The sequence below is a fragment of the Bos mutus genome, chromosome 3 (assembly GCF_027580195.1).
Source record: "Bos mutus isolate GX-2022 chromosome 3, NWIPB_WYAK_1.1, whole genome shotgun sequence".
NCBI classification, from domain to species: domain Eukaryota; kingdom Metazoa; phylum Chordata; class Mammalia; order Artiodactyla; family Bovidae; genus Bos; species Bos mutus.
Window position 1 is genome coordinate 19,380,584 of NC_091619.1, and position 15,924 is coordinate 19,396,507.

The 15,924-nt window shown below is 55.0% G+C and overlaps 2 protein-coding genes across 2 annotated transcripts; one reads left to right on the forward strand and one right to left on the reverse strand.

Annotated features, from left to right (window-relative positions):
• The first annotated feature begins 500 nt into the window (after positions 1 to 500).
• Positions 501 to 9,636, forward strand: HCN3 (hyperpolarization activated cyclic nucleotide gated potassium channel 3). Its single transcript, XM_005898691.2, has 8 exons — positions 501 to 832; positions 4,025 to 4,454; positions 5,380 to 5,541; positions 5,948 to 6,166; positions 6,537 to 6,683; positions 7,115 to 7,355; positions 8,186 to 8,350; positions 8,814 to 9,636. Exons 1-8 carry the CDS (start codon positions 549 to 551, stop codon positions 9,515 to 9,517), a joined length of 2,352 nt encoding a protein of 783 aa, XP_005898753.2. The 5' UTR covers positions 501 to 548; the 3' UTR covers positions 9,518 to 9,636.
• Positions 9,637 to 10,201: 565 nt separating this feature from the next.
• Positions 10,202 to 15,451, reverse strand: PKLR (pyruvate kinase L/R). The gene is made up of 8 exons (XM_014479100.2): positions 15,262 to 15,451; positions 14,926 to 15,112; positions 14,334 to 14,604; positions 14,062 to 14,212; positions 13,617 to 13,769; positions 13,357 to 13,523; positions 12,450 to 12,631; positions 10,202 to 11,587 (listed from the first exon to the last, which is right to left on the reverse strand). The coding sequence occupies exons 1-8, from the start codon at positions 15,448 to 15,450 to the stop codon at positions 11,481 to 11,483; spliced, it is 1,407 nt and encodes a 468-aa protein (XP_014334586.2). The 5' UTR covers position 15,451; the 3' UTR covers positions 10,202 to 11,480.
• Positions 15,452 to 15,924: the final 473 nt, after the last annotated feature.

Consider the following 15,924-nt stretch of genomic DNA (forward strand, 5'->3'; position numbering starts at 1 on the left):
GGAAGCTCAAAAGCCATTCCCCATCTCTTCCACTGGTTCCCAGTTCCTCGTCCTCGCAAGCCTCACGAGCTACAGCGTCCGGTTTTCCCGCCAGTTGCGGACGGCTCCGCCTCCCTGACGCTCAGTGGATAAAAGCCCTTCAGCCCTAGACTACGCCCTCTCTGTTGGCTCTGCAGCGTTTCCCCTCCTCTTCCTATACTTGGAGGACGGCCCACATTGGCTAAGCCACGCCTACTTCAGTGTTCCTCAGGTTACGGACTATATTGGTCCCGCCTCTTTCCGAGAAGGCTCTCGGTCGACCCCGCCTCCGCCCGCCCTGCCAAGCCTCCGCTCGGCTGTCGCCAGGGGGCGCAGCGCGACCCGCCCGCCGCCCTCGGAGGAGTCTGTCGCACACACCCCCTCCGCCCGGCGCTCTGGCAGTTCCCAGCCGACTACGCCTCCGCTCCGAGCCCGCCCGGCTGCTCCCGCTCCGACTCCGGGAGGGGTCGGGAGGTCTCGAATGGCCGCAGCAGGGTCTAGGAGGCCAAACGTGTAAGCTGACGGGCGTCATGGAGGCGGAGCAGCGGCCAACGACTGGGGCCAACGACGGGGCGACCCCTGGGCTGGAGGCTGCGCCTCCTGCTGCCCCGGCGTCTACAACCACAGCCTCGGGTCCGGTCCCGGGGTCCAGGCCCGGGCCCGAGCCCAAGAGGAGGCAGCTCGGGACCCTGCTCCAGCCCACGGTCAACAAGTTCTCCCTTCGCGTGTTCGGCAGCCACAAAGCAGTGGAAATCGAGCAGGAGCGGGTCAAGTCAGCGGGGGCCTGGATCATCCACCCGTACAGCGACTTCCGGTACTGGGGGTCCGGCAGGGTGGGCAGGGGACACAGCTCCCACCCCCAAGGCCGCGACACAGGAGCCGGGCCCGCCCCACCCTCCACGGACACTTCATTTCCGGCCCAGGGGTCCCCTGGTGGGCCGACAGAGTCACTTCCCCCAACCTAATTCTTGGGTAAAGGATCCCCAGCCGGAGGGTCTCGGTGACTTTTCAGGCTAGGGGCGCTGGAAGAGACCTGGAAGCGGACACCAGAGACCTGGGTTTCCCATTTAAAAAACCCGACACCCCACCTGGACCAAGGGGAATATTGGAATTAGGGACTGCTGTCTCCTCCAGTTCTGCTTGCTGGGGATCTGGGAAATTTTGTCATGTTCCGAAACTCAGGGTCAGTCTAAAGGAGAAACCGAGCTGTCCCCACTGTCCTCATTTCTACCCCCAGTACCAGCCTAGTTCAGCAGGGCAGGCTACCAAAAAAAAATAGGGATGCCAGGGGAGAAAGGGAGTGTCCAGACAGCAGCTCTGATCGCTGTCCCTGGTGCTGAAGACGGGATTCGGCGGGTTAGGGCCTGGACTCAGAGTGATTTGAGGCAGCAACAGAGGGGCAAGTCCACTGCCCATGTGACCACCGCCCAGGTGACTACCAGAGAGAAGGGATGGAGAGTGGGGGTGGGGCCATTCCATAGTCCCCATCAGGCTGTACCTCTACATCAAGGTCGCTAGGGGAGGAGAGCAACCCTGTCCTTGGAGGAAATGAAGGACAGCTTTTAGATGAGGCAAGGATATATGCAAAGCACCTATCCTGGGGAGCTAAATGAGCAGAGAGGATGAGGTGTGAATCAGGAGCCTGGAAACACCATTGGAAACCTAGACGTCATTTTAATCCACAGACATACACACTCCCTTAATGTTCTTTTTTCTCTCATTGTTCCTTTCACTCCCCTCTTTTTTACTGTCTCAATATCACCCTACTAGTGCACCTTTTCTAGTCTGCTGTGCATCTCCCTCCTCCCCCCTCCGTTTCACCCTCAAATGTATCCCCATAAACCATGTATCCCCGTTATTATTGTGCTTCTTCTCCATCCTCTCTTCTGTATCACCCGCCAGGCTTGTGACTGCCTGTGAGTCAGGCTGTGAAGATGCTCTATGGCAAGGCAAACCCTCTTTCCCTCTCCTCTCCCAGCTTACAGTACAGGATTTCTCCAGTGGCCAGGAAAGAGAAGAAGAGGAGATCCAGGGCTTGCTGTTGATTGAAATCACACAGGGCTTCCTGGAGGCCTGGACTTGGGGACCACCAAGCTTCATTCAGGGGCTGAAAGGATTGATTTTTTTTCAGGCAGAGTCAGAAGGGGCTGGGTCCTTGGTTGATGCTGCAACTAGGTGTGTCCTGAAATTGAAACCCCCATATCTAATTGGGACCTTCAGACTGTCCAATGATCTTCTTTGAATGACCTCTTCTTTTCACAGCTTCCACACAGCAGTATGGCTCTCCCCTGACCATGTCCTTGCCTGGGTGCAACCAAAGTCTCAGTGGGCATGGGGAGGTTAGGGGAGGAAAGGAGTGCAGAGCTTCAGGCTTTGCTGTCTCAGGATCTGCTGTGGAGCTTCTCTGTATGTGCAGCCCTGCCGAAGTGCTCTGAAGAGGGGAGGGATACATCTGAAAAGCTAGTTCAAACAGGAGGCAGGACAGACCATCCCCATCTGGGAAACAGATCCCAGCAGAAAAACAGGAACCATGAGTCCAACTGTGTTGGGAAGGAGGGTTGGGGTTGGGAAAGCTAGGGAAGATTTTCAGTCCTAAACTAGGAACGGGCAGAGAGCTGGAGATGGGTAAAGCAGCAGTCTCTTCAGAAATCTTGGGATAAAGAGTAAGTGAGTCATAACACCAACTAGTCTTGTACAACACTGTCACATCCATCCACATCCATATCAGTGCATATTTTTTAATAGCCCTGTGAGATCAGCAAAAGATAATTATCTTTTTTTAACTTAAAAAATATTTAATAATAGTGACATAGATTATATACATATAATGAGGACATTACATATATATATTATATTAAAAAATATATATGTGCATATTAGGGTATATTTAGTAGGCATATATATTAATATATACAGTAGAGATATAGTAAATAGATAAGGCTGCTACTGCTAAGTCACTTCAGTCGTGTCCGACTCTGTGTGACCCCATAGACGGCAGCCCACCAGGCTCTCCCATCCCTGGGATTCTCCAGGCAAGAACACTGGAGTGGGTTGCCATTTCCTTCTCCAATGCGTGAAAGTGAAAAGTGAAAGGGAAGTCTCTCAGTCATGTCCGACTCAGCAACCCCATGGACTGCAGCCTACCAGGCTCCACCATCCATGGGATTTTCCAGGCAAGAGTACTAGAGTGGGGTGCTATTGCCTTCTCCAAAATAGATAAGGCAGATATATATAAATAGTATAGTGTATACCAGGATGTATGTGTGTGTGTGTGTGTGTGTGTGTGTGTACACACACACACACATATTTGAAGGAGTAACTGTAAAACAAGCTCATATGTAACAATTGTCTAGGTCGAGAGAGACTACACTGGGGATACCCCGGCAGGCTCCGTGCTGCTCTCACATTCCTTTTCCACAACCACTATTCTAACTTTTGTGGTACTTATTTCCTAACTGTTCTTTACAGTTTTACTACTTCTCTGTGAATCCCTAAATAATGCAGTTGAGTTTGATCAATTTTTGAACTTTTTGTGTGTGGAGTCCTACAGTGTGTATCCTTTGGTTTCTTGACATTAAATCTGTGAGATTCATTCCTACTGTGGAATGTAGGCTGCAGTTGGGTGACTTCACAGTCGTATAATATTCCAGGGCATCAGTGTATTTATCTACTGTGTTTATCTTATTTACATTTTTCTACTGATGGATATTTGGATTATTTCCAGATTTAATGCTGTTATACCTATATATATCTCCTGGAATCTTTCCCTTGAATGTGTATATACCTAGGAATAGAATTGCCAAGTTGCAGGGAATGCAAATGTTTGACTTTACTAGATAATTCCAAACTATTTTTCCAAATGGTGGTCCCAGTTTACACTCCCATTAGCTGTAAATGGTCATCCCGTTGTTCTGTATCCTTGTCCACTTTTGGCTGAGACTATCTGCCCTTAGTTTAGTGGCTGACTCTCATTGTGGTCTTACTTCCCATCCCACCCCTACCTTAGGTTTTACTGGGACCTGATCATGCTCCTGCTGATGGTGGGGAACCTCATTGTGCTACCCGTGGGCATCACCTTCTTCAAGGAAGAGAACTCTCCACCTTGGATTGTCTTCAACGTCCTCTCTGACACTTTCTTCCTGATGGATCTGGTGCTCAACTTCCGCACAGGCATTGTGGTAGAGGAGGGTGCTGAGATCCTGCTGGCACCGCGGGCCATCCGCACACGCTACCTGCGCACCTGGTTCCTGGTTGACCTCATCTCCTCTATTCCTGTGGATTACATCTTTCTGGTGGTGGAGCTGGAGCCACGACTGGATGCTGAGGTCTACAAAACAGCGCGGGCCCTGCGCATCGTGCGTTTCACCAAGATCCTCAGCCTGCTGCGGCTGCTCCGCCTCTCCCGCCTCATCCGCTACATACACCAGTGGGAGGAGGTGGGGTGGGGAGGTGGGCAGGGGGGGCTTGCAGACTCCTCCAGACAGCGATATGAGTGGGGCTCCTGGCAACTTTTTGGGGTGGGGCAGATGAGTGGGGCTTCCGAGGGAGGGGTGTCTCCAGTGTTGGTGGGGGAGAAACAGGGACAGAATGAGTGTTCAGGGGATTGGATTCACAGGATGCAAGGATGGTGGTGCAGGAGAATGGAGCATAGTTGCTGGACAAACACTGAAGGGTTAGTTAGACTCCAGGAGGAAGGTATAGAAGAGGAGCTAATAATTGTAGAGCGTGGGGAAGGCTGGAGTTTCAGCTTCAGGACAACAGCAGAGTTTAGTGGTTCAGAGTGTGAACTCTGCAGTCTCATTGCTTGTGGTCAGATCCCAATTTTACTATTTACTATATGAGGCCTGGTTTCCTTGTCTATAAAATGAAAATGTTAAATATATTTACATATGATAAGATTATAAGGGCTAAAGGGGTTAATACCTGTAAAGCACCTAGTGCAGTGCCTGGCACAGTAAGTTCTCAGTAGATTACCTATTATTATTATTATTGGAAGGGAAGAGAGCTTCTGGCACTGATCCTTATACATGCCCTGGGGCTGTTACACTGTGAATTGCCCTCTCTCCCCTTTCCCAGGCTATGCTTGGGCAGCTTGTGCAGCAGACCTTTTTGAGTTTCTGCTGTGGCACTTGCTGTGATTTGGGGCACATGATTTGCATCAGTTTTCCTATCTATGAGATGAGAGTAGTAATACAACCTCCTTTGTATTAGCTATATATGCTGTTTTATAGCCACAGTCTTAACATTCACAGAGGCTAGGGCCAGAGAGAAATTTGAAGAGAGAATCTGCAAGGCCAGGCATGGAAAAGTCTTGGCAGGGAGAGGTTCCTGTCCACAACAGCCCCTCCTCGGACTCCTCAGATCTTTCACATGACCTATGACCTGGCCAGTGCTGTGGTTCGCATCTTCAACCTCATCGGAATGATGCTGCTGCTGTGTCACTGGGATGGCTGTCTGCAGTTCCTGGTCCCCATGCTGCAAGACTTCCCTCCTGACTGCTGGGTCTCCATCAGCCACATGGTGGTGAGAACTCCCCACCGCTCAGCCTTTCCTGGGCCTTCCAAGGGCTCTTCTCCCTGAGCAGGAGGGGTAAACACAGGGGCCAAGTGGGAGATGGTGGAGAGATGACCATGAGAGGACAGAAGTGAGGAGGTGGGGAGGTGAGAGGAAAGAGGCCCAGAAGAAGTACTTGTATTGGAGGGGGGAGCATATGGGGAAGGAAACCTAGGGAGAAACTGCAGCTCCCATGCTATAAAAGAGGCCCCTTCTGCCTCAGGGCCCCCTAGAACCAAACCTAAGTGCCTCCCTTGGCAGGCAAGTTGAAGTAGAAGGCGGCAGACAGAAGGACTGAAAGAGAAAGTGGGAAGCGGGAGGAGAATGAGGTTTTGAGGGGTCTGTGCCGAGCTCTGCAATACACTCTGCCCCCCAGAACCACTCATGGGGCCGCCAGTATTCCCACGCCCTGTTCAAGGCCATGAGCCACATGCTCTGCATTGGCTACGGGCAGCAGGCACCTGTAGGCATGCCCGACGTCTGGCTCACCATGCTCAGCATGATCGTGGGTGCCACGTGCTACGCCATGTTCATCGGTCATGCCACCGCCCTCATCCAGTCCCTGGACTCCTCCCGGCGTCAGTACCAGGAGAAGGTCAGCAGGGGCAGGAAAAGGAAGGGGAGGGGTGCTGGCGGCTGGGGAGCTCCACGTGGAGCCCATTCTGATGCATCCCTGTTGGCTCTCTGTGTCCTGCCTTGCCCCGTATCCATTTGTCCCGTGTGTACCTTTTCTTTGTACCAATGCACCTGTCCTTGGACTCCTCCACGTCTGGGTTTTCCTGTGACTGTGCCGTGTCCTCCCTGTATCCACCCTTACTCATATATCCTTTTGTCTCCATGTTTCTACCCTCTGGCTGTGGCCCACGGCTGTGACCTTCCTCCACAACCCTCCCCCCACCACACTGTTCTGGCTCCACTTCTGTCTCTGTGTTTTCTTGCCTGCTGGCCATCGGCTGGCTCTCCAGTACAAGCAGGTGGAGCAGTACATGTCCTTCCACAAGTTGCCAGCTGATACACGGCAACGCATCCATGAGTACTATGAGCACCGCTACCAGGGCAAGATGTTCGATGAGGAAAGCATCCTAGGCGAGCTGAGCGAACCACTTCGGGAGGTGGGACTGGGCGGGGCCCTGGAGGGAGGCTCTTCAACGACCTGGGCTTCAGGGACGACCTCTAGGGTGGGGACTATTAGTCAGCTGGGGCCCCTACAGCCTGTGGGGCCTGCAGAGGGCCCCATGGGAGTTCAGGCCTTTGGAGCACTTTTAGGAGTTAAGGTCTTCCTTGATGATTTTTCAGGGGTGAAGTATACATGAGGAGGGGCTGCAGGAATCTCTGTTGGGGTGGGGTGGGGTGTGGTCCTGCAAGGGCTCATGGGAAAGCTCTGAGGGCAGGAGCTTAGAGATGGTCCCAGGCCGACTGAAGCATCCGCATCCTTTGGCAGATCATGACCCCAGGGGTGGGGCTTCTGGAGACAGAGGAGCTCGATGGGGGGCACCTCGGGGCAGGGGGCACAGCCTGCCTGACAGGCCCCTCCCCTGCCCAGGAGATCATTAACTTCACCTGCCGGGGCCTGGTGGCCCACATGCCGCTGTTTGCCCATGCTGATCCCAGCTTCGTCACGGCCGTGCTCACCAAGCTACGCTTTGAGGTCTTCCAGCCGGGGGACCTCGTGGTGCGTGAGGGCTCCGTGGGCAGGAAGATGTACTTCATCCAGCATGGGCTGCTCAGTGTGCTGGCACGTGGCGCCCGGGACACCCGCCTCACTGACGGATCCTACTTTGGGGGTCAGCAGGCCTCAGGGTGGGTGGGTGGGGGTTCTGGAGCAGAGAAAGGAGGGCAGCTGCTCCCATGGGTCTGGGTCTTCACCTGGCTGTGCTCCAGGACCACAGAGTTCCAGCCCCTCCCCAGGCCTATTCAATTAGAATCTCTGGGTCTGGGGTTTAGAGTTCTGTAATTCTAAAGGCTTCTTAAGAGATTCTAGTGCATGGTCAGGTTGAAAATCCCTGGGCCAGTGAGACCCAGGGATCCCACAAGATGAGGGAAAGGTAGGAATATAGCAGTGCTATCCCAGGGGCTGGAGCTTTGTGGCTCCCTGGGGGAATGACTTGGTGGGGGAATCGGGGACCTAGCCTGTGGCAGTTCCACAGTTCTCCTTGATGCTGCCCAAAAGGGTCTGAGACTCATAATCTCTCAGTCCCCAAATCACCCACCACCTTCCAGCATCCCCACTGTGTTGCCCTTTGCCCTTTGGCACTGTTTTTCTCCTTCTGGGTTGCCTTGGTGTTCTTTCAAAGGGGAGGGAAGAGAGGGCACTGCCCTAGGCCTACCCCTTGGGCTAAAGCCATGGAGGTGGGGTGAGAATTACAGTGAAGTGGAATAACTAGGAGTGCAGCAAGACCTGCCTGTTTATCAGCTTTAATTTGGACAGAGGCAGGACAGTAATTATGCGGGAGAGTGGGGGTGCTTGGAGCACTCAGGGCCTCTGGATGGGTGGGGAGTCATAAGTTGCTCCCATCTGGGGAGGAGCCTGAGGAATCTGGGTCAGCTGCTGCAGGCCCAGTGAGAGGGAGTTCTGCAGACAGTGATCCTGAAGGCCTCCTCCCAACTTTGTCAGAGATCTGCCTGCTGACTCGGGGCCGACGCACAGCCAGCGTGCGTGCGGACACCTACTGCCGCCTGTACTCACTCAGCGTGGACCATTTCAACGCCGTGCTCGAGGAGTTCCCTATGATGCGCCGGGCCTTCGAGACAGTGGCCATGGATCGGCTGCGCCGTATCGGTGAGGTCCAGGCTGCGCCCTCACCCTTGTCCATGGCAAGGAGTCCCCAGGATCCCAGGGCCCAGGCTCCAATGCCTTGGCACACCCCAGGGGACCCGAGTCCCAGCAGATGCCCCCCAGTAGGGCTCTCAACACACTGGCTCACTGTCCCTATAACTCAGCATCTCTGAACCCTGGAGATATCGCTCCAAGTTCCCATGCATTGAACCCTCCTTGCTTGAGTAGCAGTCCCTGATGCTCACCATCTCTGATACATACTCTCATCCCCTAACCCTCTTCCTTCAACCCTCATCTCCCAATCTCCATCTCCCAACTCCATCTCCACACACTTGATCCCCATCCCCTACCTTCACCCTGCCCGTGTCCCTTGACTCCATCTTGTTACCCTCATTCTTTTGATATCCAACCTTCATCTTGAATTCCTATCCTATCCTTAACTCCTTCCCCCTGGGATAATTTCTAGGTAAGAAGAATTCCATACTGCAGCGGAAGCGCTCTGAGCCAAGTCCGAGCGGCAGCGGGGGCGTCATGGAGCAGCACTTGGTTCAACACGACAGGGATATGGCCCGGGGTGTTCGGGGCCTGGCGCCCAGCACAGGCGCTCAGCTCAGTGGAAAGCCGGTGCTGTGGGAGCCACTAGTGCACGCACCCCTGCAAGCAGCCGCCGTGACCTCCAATGTGGCCATTGCCTTGACGCACCAGCGGGGCCCTCTTCCCCTCTCGCCCGACTCTCCAGTCACCCTCCTTGCTCGCTCTGCTCGAAGATCAGCTGGAGCAGGCTCCCCAGCGTCCCCCCTGGTGCCTGTCCGAGCTGGCCCTCTAGCCCGGGGGCCTTGGGCATCCACTTCCCGCCTGCCGGCCCCGCCCGCCCGAACCCTCCATGCCAGCCTATCCCGGGCTGGGCGCTCACAGGTGTCACTGCTGGGGCCTCCCCCAGGAGGGGGTGGACGGCGACTAGGACCTCGGGGCCGCCCGCTCTCAGCCTCCCAACCTTCTCTGCCTCAGAGGGCAGCGGGTGATGGCTCTCCTGGGCGTAAGGGCTCAGGAAGTGAACGCCTGCCCCCTTCAGGGCTCCTGACCAAGCCTCCAGGGACAGCCCAGCTCCCCAGGCTGCCAGTGCCTGAGCCAGCTACTCCCCGGGGCCCCCAGCTGTCTGCCAACATGTGAAACCTTTAGGTAAGCCCTTGGGTGCAGTAGCATACGCCTGAGGGCAGACACCTCTTGGGGACACTGAGGGGACCTGAAACACTGCCCTATGGGACTATCTCCCCTTAGTACCAAGAAGATGGTCTCTGTCCTCAGCTCAGGCACCCTGTAGCCTGACACCCATCCTAATCCATGCACCCATTCATCAAAGGTTCTTAGCGCCTACCATGTTCAAGGCACTGCGCCAGGCGCTGTATGTCTCCACTGCCAAGTAGAAGCGACTCCGAGTCCTCTGATGAGGGTTTTCCCCTAGCCGTGGTCCTGCCAGGTGCAGGCCCAAGCCCATGCGCCCACCTTACTAAGCACAAGTACTTGCCATCACCATACTGCCAAGTAACTAGATGTCTCTGTTTTCCTGTCCATGACCTTTCAGGTTCTGCCTGGCATGGTTAATCTTCCTGTCCGGCTAGCATAGCTGGGCACTGCCAACTACCCGTGCCCTCATTGATGTTAACAAATGTCTCAGGCCCCTGGTGTGGGCACCCAGCTTTACTGCCATGCCTGGACCCTCCCTGTCTATATCCCGAGGGGGAACACACCTCCTACCGAGTTCCTTGTGCTTTCTGTCTCTGTGGTAGAACTACCTTTTTGTAAACTAGGAGGCTTCTCCTTCCTGTGCCCTTGTCCGGGTGATGGCCCCCTTGAAGCTATGGGATTGCTGACACCCCCTTATTTAGTGTGCCAGTCTAGATCCCCCCAGGTAGGGGGCAAGTGGCTGAATCCCTAGATGGGATTTTTTTTCTTTCCTCCCTCCCTTATTTATTCATTTAATAATTTATTCATTCATTTGCTAATTTTATTTATTATCAACTCACTTTATTTACCCATTCCTTTATCCATCCCTGCCCTCCCCTCCTACTAGGGAAGCAGGAACAGACAGGGCCCTCCATCCCAGCTCTTGTGGTCCTTGTGCAACTCCCATCAGCAGCAATACTTGAACACTCTCCCTATCTAGGTAGGACCAGGAAGGGCCATCTGAGATGGGGAGAAGGACTGTTCTTATTTTTAGTTCTTTTTCATTCCTGTTGAGTTTGCTGTTGGTGCAGGAGCAAGGGGAGGGACCGAGGTATCCAAGCCTAGGGAAGGGCAGGCTAGCCAGTACCTCTGCCTTCTCAGGGACAAGAGAATCCTGTAGCCCACCCCTCTGTCCCCACGTCTACTCTCCAGCATCAAAGAATGTGGGGCCAGGACCCTAACGCTCCTTTTCTCCTAGGCGGGGAGTTCTGGGGTTCTGCGTGTATGGGAGAAGTTTTATATGGCTTCCAAACATCTGGGTTTAAAAAGAAAATAGAGACACTTGTTTTGCCTCCTGGTTTGTGTGTGGGAACAAAGTGGGCATTTCAGGGCGCAGGAGGAGGCCAGAACACCTGACCCAGTAAAGCATGGGATGGGTGTGAGAGCAAATGGGGAGTGGCCTGCAAGCCTCGAACTGGTGAGACACTAACGAGGTGTGCCCGCCTGGCTCCGGTGCTCCCCGGCTTCCATCTCTCCTAGCTTCCAGTCACAATGAAGAAAGAGGTGACACTGTCCTTGGGAGATGATTTTTAAGATGAGATTTTGTGGAGACTGTGGCCATGATTACCATGCTTCCCTCCCCTCCACCCTCAGCTATGGGAAACCTGGGGGAATAGAATTAATAGTTGAGCTGGGATTAAAGGCTCAGAGCATCTTAGGGACCAGTTGAGAGCATTAGATACAGGGAATGTACCATTGGTGCTGTTGGATGGCCATTGCTTAATTGGATACAGACTATTCAGGCCTGCATGAAATAGAGAAAGGGAGGGAGTGCCCTGGAAGGAAACTGGATGGCAGATGTGGCCTGGGGTAGGGAGGATTGGGAGAGAAAAGACTTAGATGTGGGGCTGCAGGAGGGAGTGGTGAGGGGCAGGTCCAGGGCTGGTTTGGTCAGAGAAGGAGGGGCACCTCAGGTTACGCTCAGCACCCGCATGATGTTGGTATGGCCAGAGCCTGGTTGCCAGCCTGTCACCACAATCACCAGGTCCCCAGAACTGAGGAAGCCACAGAGCTTTCCTGGAGGGGAGGAAGGAGAGAAGATGATAATCAGCCACTGAGGGACCCAGGCCAGCCCTGTAAAGAGAACCAGCCACCACCCTTCACCGCCTTCTTCAAGGGCACCCATAAGGAAGGAGGGGCCCGAGGCAAACTGTACAGTGCGCCCCACGGGGGCACTGCAGGGAGTGTGACCACTGTAGGAGGTGTGAGCTGCAGCTGTGCCCATGGGGTGCCATGGAGCATGTTGCTGAGTAGCAAGTCTATCCACCTGCATGGCTGTGCAGACGGAAAGAGGGAGAGTATGAGCATGTGCTGTGCTCAGTCACTCAGTCTTGTCAACCTCTTTGAGACCCCTAGGGACTGTAGCCTGCCAGGCCCCTCTGTCCATGGGGATTCTCCAGGCAAGAATACTAGAGTGGGTTGCCATTTCCTCCTCTAGGGGATTTTCCCAACCCAGACATCAAACCCAGGTCTCCCGCATTGCAGGCAGATTCTTTACCAGCTGAGCTACCAGGGAAGCCCAGGGTATGAGCATAGCAACTGTCAATTCGATTTCAGTTGCAGCTGCAGGACCCTGGGTCCCTCTTTCTCCTCTCATCTCTTGCTCCTTGTGTCATGCCCAGCTCCAGCCATCTGGTGGAGGCAGCAGCTGTGCCAACCACTTAGGGATGGCCCTGGTCCCTGCCCTTGCTCCCTCTGCCCTCTCTCAGCATGTTCCCCCCACGCTTGGAGACTCAAGTATCTCAGTCTTAGTGAATCTCACAGAGAAAACCTGGGACCAGAGGAGAGAAGCAAGACCCCTTGGGGGAGTGTAGGAAGTGGGGTTGGCGGACTCAGGATACAAATCCAGGGGAGGGTGGGAGGGAGCTAGGGGTCTCACCATTGTCGATGCCAAATTGGACCCGACGGTCCACATCATCGGCCCAGATGTCCTCTGGAGGTTCACGGTAGAGCACAGGGAAGACTCCTCGGCACAGGTGGGCCTGGCGGGCAGCCTGAGCAGAGCGGGTGACGGCAATGACTGTTGCCCGAGGTCGGTACCGGGACAGAAGCTGGGCTGAGCTGAAGGAGGCAGACAGGGTCAGCCCAGAATATTGGAAGAGTGTTGGGTTCGGGTTCCAGGTGCCACCAGTAAGCTGTGTGACCCTAGGTAAGTCATCATAATTTTTCTGGGCCTTAGTTTTCTCACCCATAAAGTGGGTGTAAGAATACCTGCCTTTCTGACCACATGGGGAAACTGTGAGATGACTAAAAAAAATCTATCACAATGAGATAATAAGGAGAAACCTCTTTGAAAAACAGAAAACCCTTCTGGGAATGCATCTTTATATAGTATTTAACTTAAAAAATGTTTCTTGTTAATCCTCATAATCCCATGAGCAAGTGGAGGAGGATTATAGAACCTGGGTGACCTACCCAAGATGTCATAGCTAAGTTTCAGAGCAAAGATTTGAATTCAGACCTTCTGGAGCCTTCTGTAATACCCCAGCATTGCAAGGCTTTGTGGGCTAAATGCAGAGGACCTGTTTCTGAGCCCCGGGAGCCCAGATGGCCTGGAAGTCAGTACACCCAGTGATGCCACCTTGCCCTCCCAACCCCTTGAGGAGATAGGCACAATTCCTGGTGTGCTCCAAGATCTGTCTCTCTAGGCTTCCAGCTCCCATAGCTGCCTCTCTTCTTACCCCAGAAAGATCTCTGATGATGAGACAAAAGTCACGCTTGGGGCCCATCCCAGCCTGCCCTGGACCCAAAGCTCTGTCCTGGTGTGTTCCCAGTGTTCTCCTCACCGGCCAGTTGTGGTCAGCACAATGATGGCACCAGCACAGCACTTGAAGGCAGCCTCCACAGCACCAATAGCGGTGACCTCCGTGGGATCCCGGCTCAGTGGTGCTGCCCGGCGTAGCTCCTCAAAGAGCTGCCGGTGGTACACGGCAGCCTCTGCCTCCCGGGCAATCTGTGGGCACCAGGAGGTCAGGCTGGGCAAGGGTATTGGGATCTGAAGGAGGGTGGTTTTCCAGCCCATTTGCCTTGCATTCTGAGCTCCTACCGCATGCTGCATCTTTACAGCCTCCACAGGAAAGTTGCCTTTGGCAGTCTCCCCTGACAGCATGATGCAGTCTGCCCCATCCAGAACAGCATTGGCCACGTCACTTGTCTCTGCCCGAGTTGGCCGGGGCTTAGTGATCATGCTCTCCAGCATCTGGGGGATATCTTGAGGTCAGAACTGTAGGAGTCATATCTGATTGGGGACCCTGCCCCGACTATGTCTCTGACATCCATGCTCTGAGGGCCCTGAAAACCAGAGTCACACTCACAAACTGTGTGATCCTGGCTGCTCTGTTTCCTCATCTGAAAACGGGGGTCACAGTAAGTCTTCATAGCTTTGTTGTTTGAGGGTCAAACATTGGACAGCTAGAGACCTAAGGTGTGTGTATTCACCCTCAGTGTTCCCAGACTCATAGAGGGCCCTGCCCCCAGGGCTCATGGCAGACCTGTGTAGCACAGACAACGGGCTTTCCCGCCAAGTTGCAACGGCCGATCATCATCTTCTGAGCCAGGAAAACCTTCTCAGCCGGGATCTCAATGCCCAGGTCACCCCGTGCCACCATAATACCGTCGCTCACCTCCAGGATTTCATTGAACCTGGGCGGTTGGGGAAGTCAGGGCTGGGAAAGACCCAAGAGAAGCCAGAGAGAGGCAGGCAGGGAAAGAGGAGGGAGATGGGGATACGTAGGGCCTGATGGGAACAAAGACCAAGTCTCACTTCTTTACGCCCTCGTGGTTCTCGATTTTGCTAACGATCTTGATGCCCTGTCCTTCCGGCCCCAGAGCATCCCGGACGGCAGCCACGTCGCTGGCTTTCCGCACGAAAGAGACAAAGACGATGTCCACGCCATGCTCCACCCCGAAGCGCAGGTCCTGGACATCTTGTTCGGACAGCCCGGGCAGGTCCACCTGGATGCCTGGCAAGTTCACGCCCTTCCGACTGCCCAGGACACCGCCGTTCTCCACTTCGGTCTCTAGCCCTTCTGGACCTGCGGGTATGGAAAGAATCCGCCTAGGTTAGGGGTGAGGGCGGGGGCACAGTCACAGCAGTGCGAACACCGGGCTTGGACCCGCAAGAAAACGGAATGATGTCTTATTTGTTTCTTCATGCTCAGCCTGGGCTCTGCACAGAATGGCACATGGACGTCTGTGGAAGAAACTTCTAACCCGCCAATCCAGCCCCAGCCCAGGGTAGCCCAGGAGTCTGGATGCCAGGGACTCGGGAAGGTGTGGTGGGAGTGAAAGGCGAAGGCGGGACCGAAAGGAAGAGGGCCCACTGCGCAGGACCAGGGCGGGAGGCCCGTCCGCACCGATTTTCTTGACCACTAGGGAGATGAGCCCGTCGTCAATGTAGATGCGGCCCCCCACCGGCATGAGTCGGACGATATTGGGGTAGTCCACCCACACGGTGTTCGCGTCCCCGCGGGTCTGGAACTCTGGGTCCACGGTCACCAGCACCCGGGAGCCCTTCACTATCTCCACTTCTGACGCCGGGTCCTAGGGGCGGGGCCAGAGGATCACTGAGTTCGGCCTGCGGAGGTCAGAACTGGCCCCTCCCAATGCTCCGCCCTACGGATAACTTCCTTCACGCTGCACCGCCCCCTTTGCCGTCCCCAGAACAGGGCGGGTCGCGGGTCCTCTCTCACCCCTTGCAGGATCCCAGTGCGTATCTCTGGTCCCTTGGTGTCCAGGGCGATGGCCACGGGTCGGTAGCTGAGCGGAGAATTTGCAAAGCTCTCCACCGCCTCCCGGATGTTAGCGATGGACTCAGCGTGGTACTGGGGACCAGAACAAAGTGAGGATTTCAGGGGAAGCTGGCCGGGACCTTGGGGCATCCTCTAGCCCCACCCGTCTCCCCGTGGCCCCGCCCTGAACCTCGTGGGAGCCGTGGGAGAAGTTGAGTCTCGCGATGTTCATCCCGGCCTCGATCATCTCCTTGAGACGCTCCACGGAGCGAGATGCCGGCCCTGGAACCAGAGACCCGCCCGATTCAGACAACTTTCTCACCAAACCTGAGTGACAACCGAACCCATCATCACCCTCGGGGCCGCCCCAGGCCGCAGAAGTCCTGTCACCCGACCTTTGTCCCCTGACCCCACCCCGGCACACAGATCAGAGACTACGTTCCCCTCTCCAGCTAAGACCTGCCTCCTTGCACTGCAAGGCCCTAGAAGGGTGGGCTCAGCCAGGCCTGAGGCGACAGTGTTGCCTTGCCTTGATGTTCTGTGCTGCAGTGTGGGGGAACCCCAGTGAATGAGAAGGGGAAGGGTGCCAAGCTTTAGAGCCTCCTTCCTGTTGGACTGAGGAGA

Excerpts from the sequence above, each read along its gene's own strand:
- HCN3 (XM_005898691.2), top strand. The coding sequence starts at position 549 with ATGGAGGCGGAGCAGCGGCCAACGACTGGGGCCAACGACGGGGCGACC. Across the intron at positions 4,455-5,379 it reads ACATACACCAGTGGGAGGAG|ATCTTTCACATGACCTATGA; the intron begins GTGGGGTGGGGA and ends CGGACTCCTCAG. Across the intron at positions 6,167-6,536 it reads GGCGTCAGTACCAGGAGAAG|TACAAGCAGGTGGAGCAGTA; the intron begins GTCAGCAGGGGC and ends CTGGCTCTCCAG.
- PKLR (XM_014479100.2), bottom strand. The coding sequence starts at position 15,450 with ATGCCCCAAGGTCCCGGCCAGCTTCCCCTGAAATCCTCACTTTGTTCT. Across the intron at positions 15,113-15,261 it reads GCACTGGGATCCTGCAAGGG|GACCCGGCGTCAGAAGTGGA; the intron begins GTGAGAGAGGAC and ends CCCCGCCCCTAG. Across the intron at positions 13,524-13,616 it reads CTGTAAAGATGCAGCATGCG|ATTGCCCGGGAGGCAGAGGC; the intron begins GTAGGAGCTCAG and ends TGGTGCCCACAG.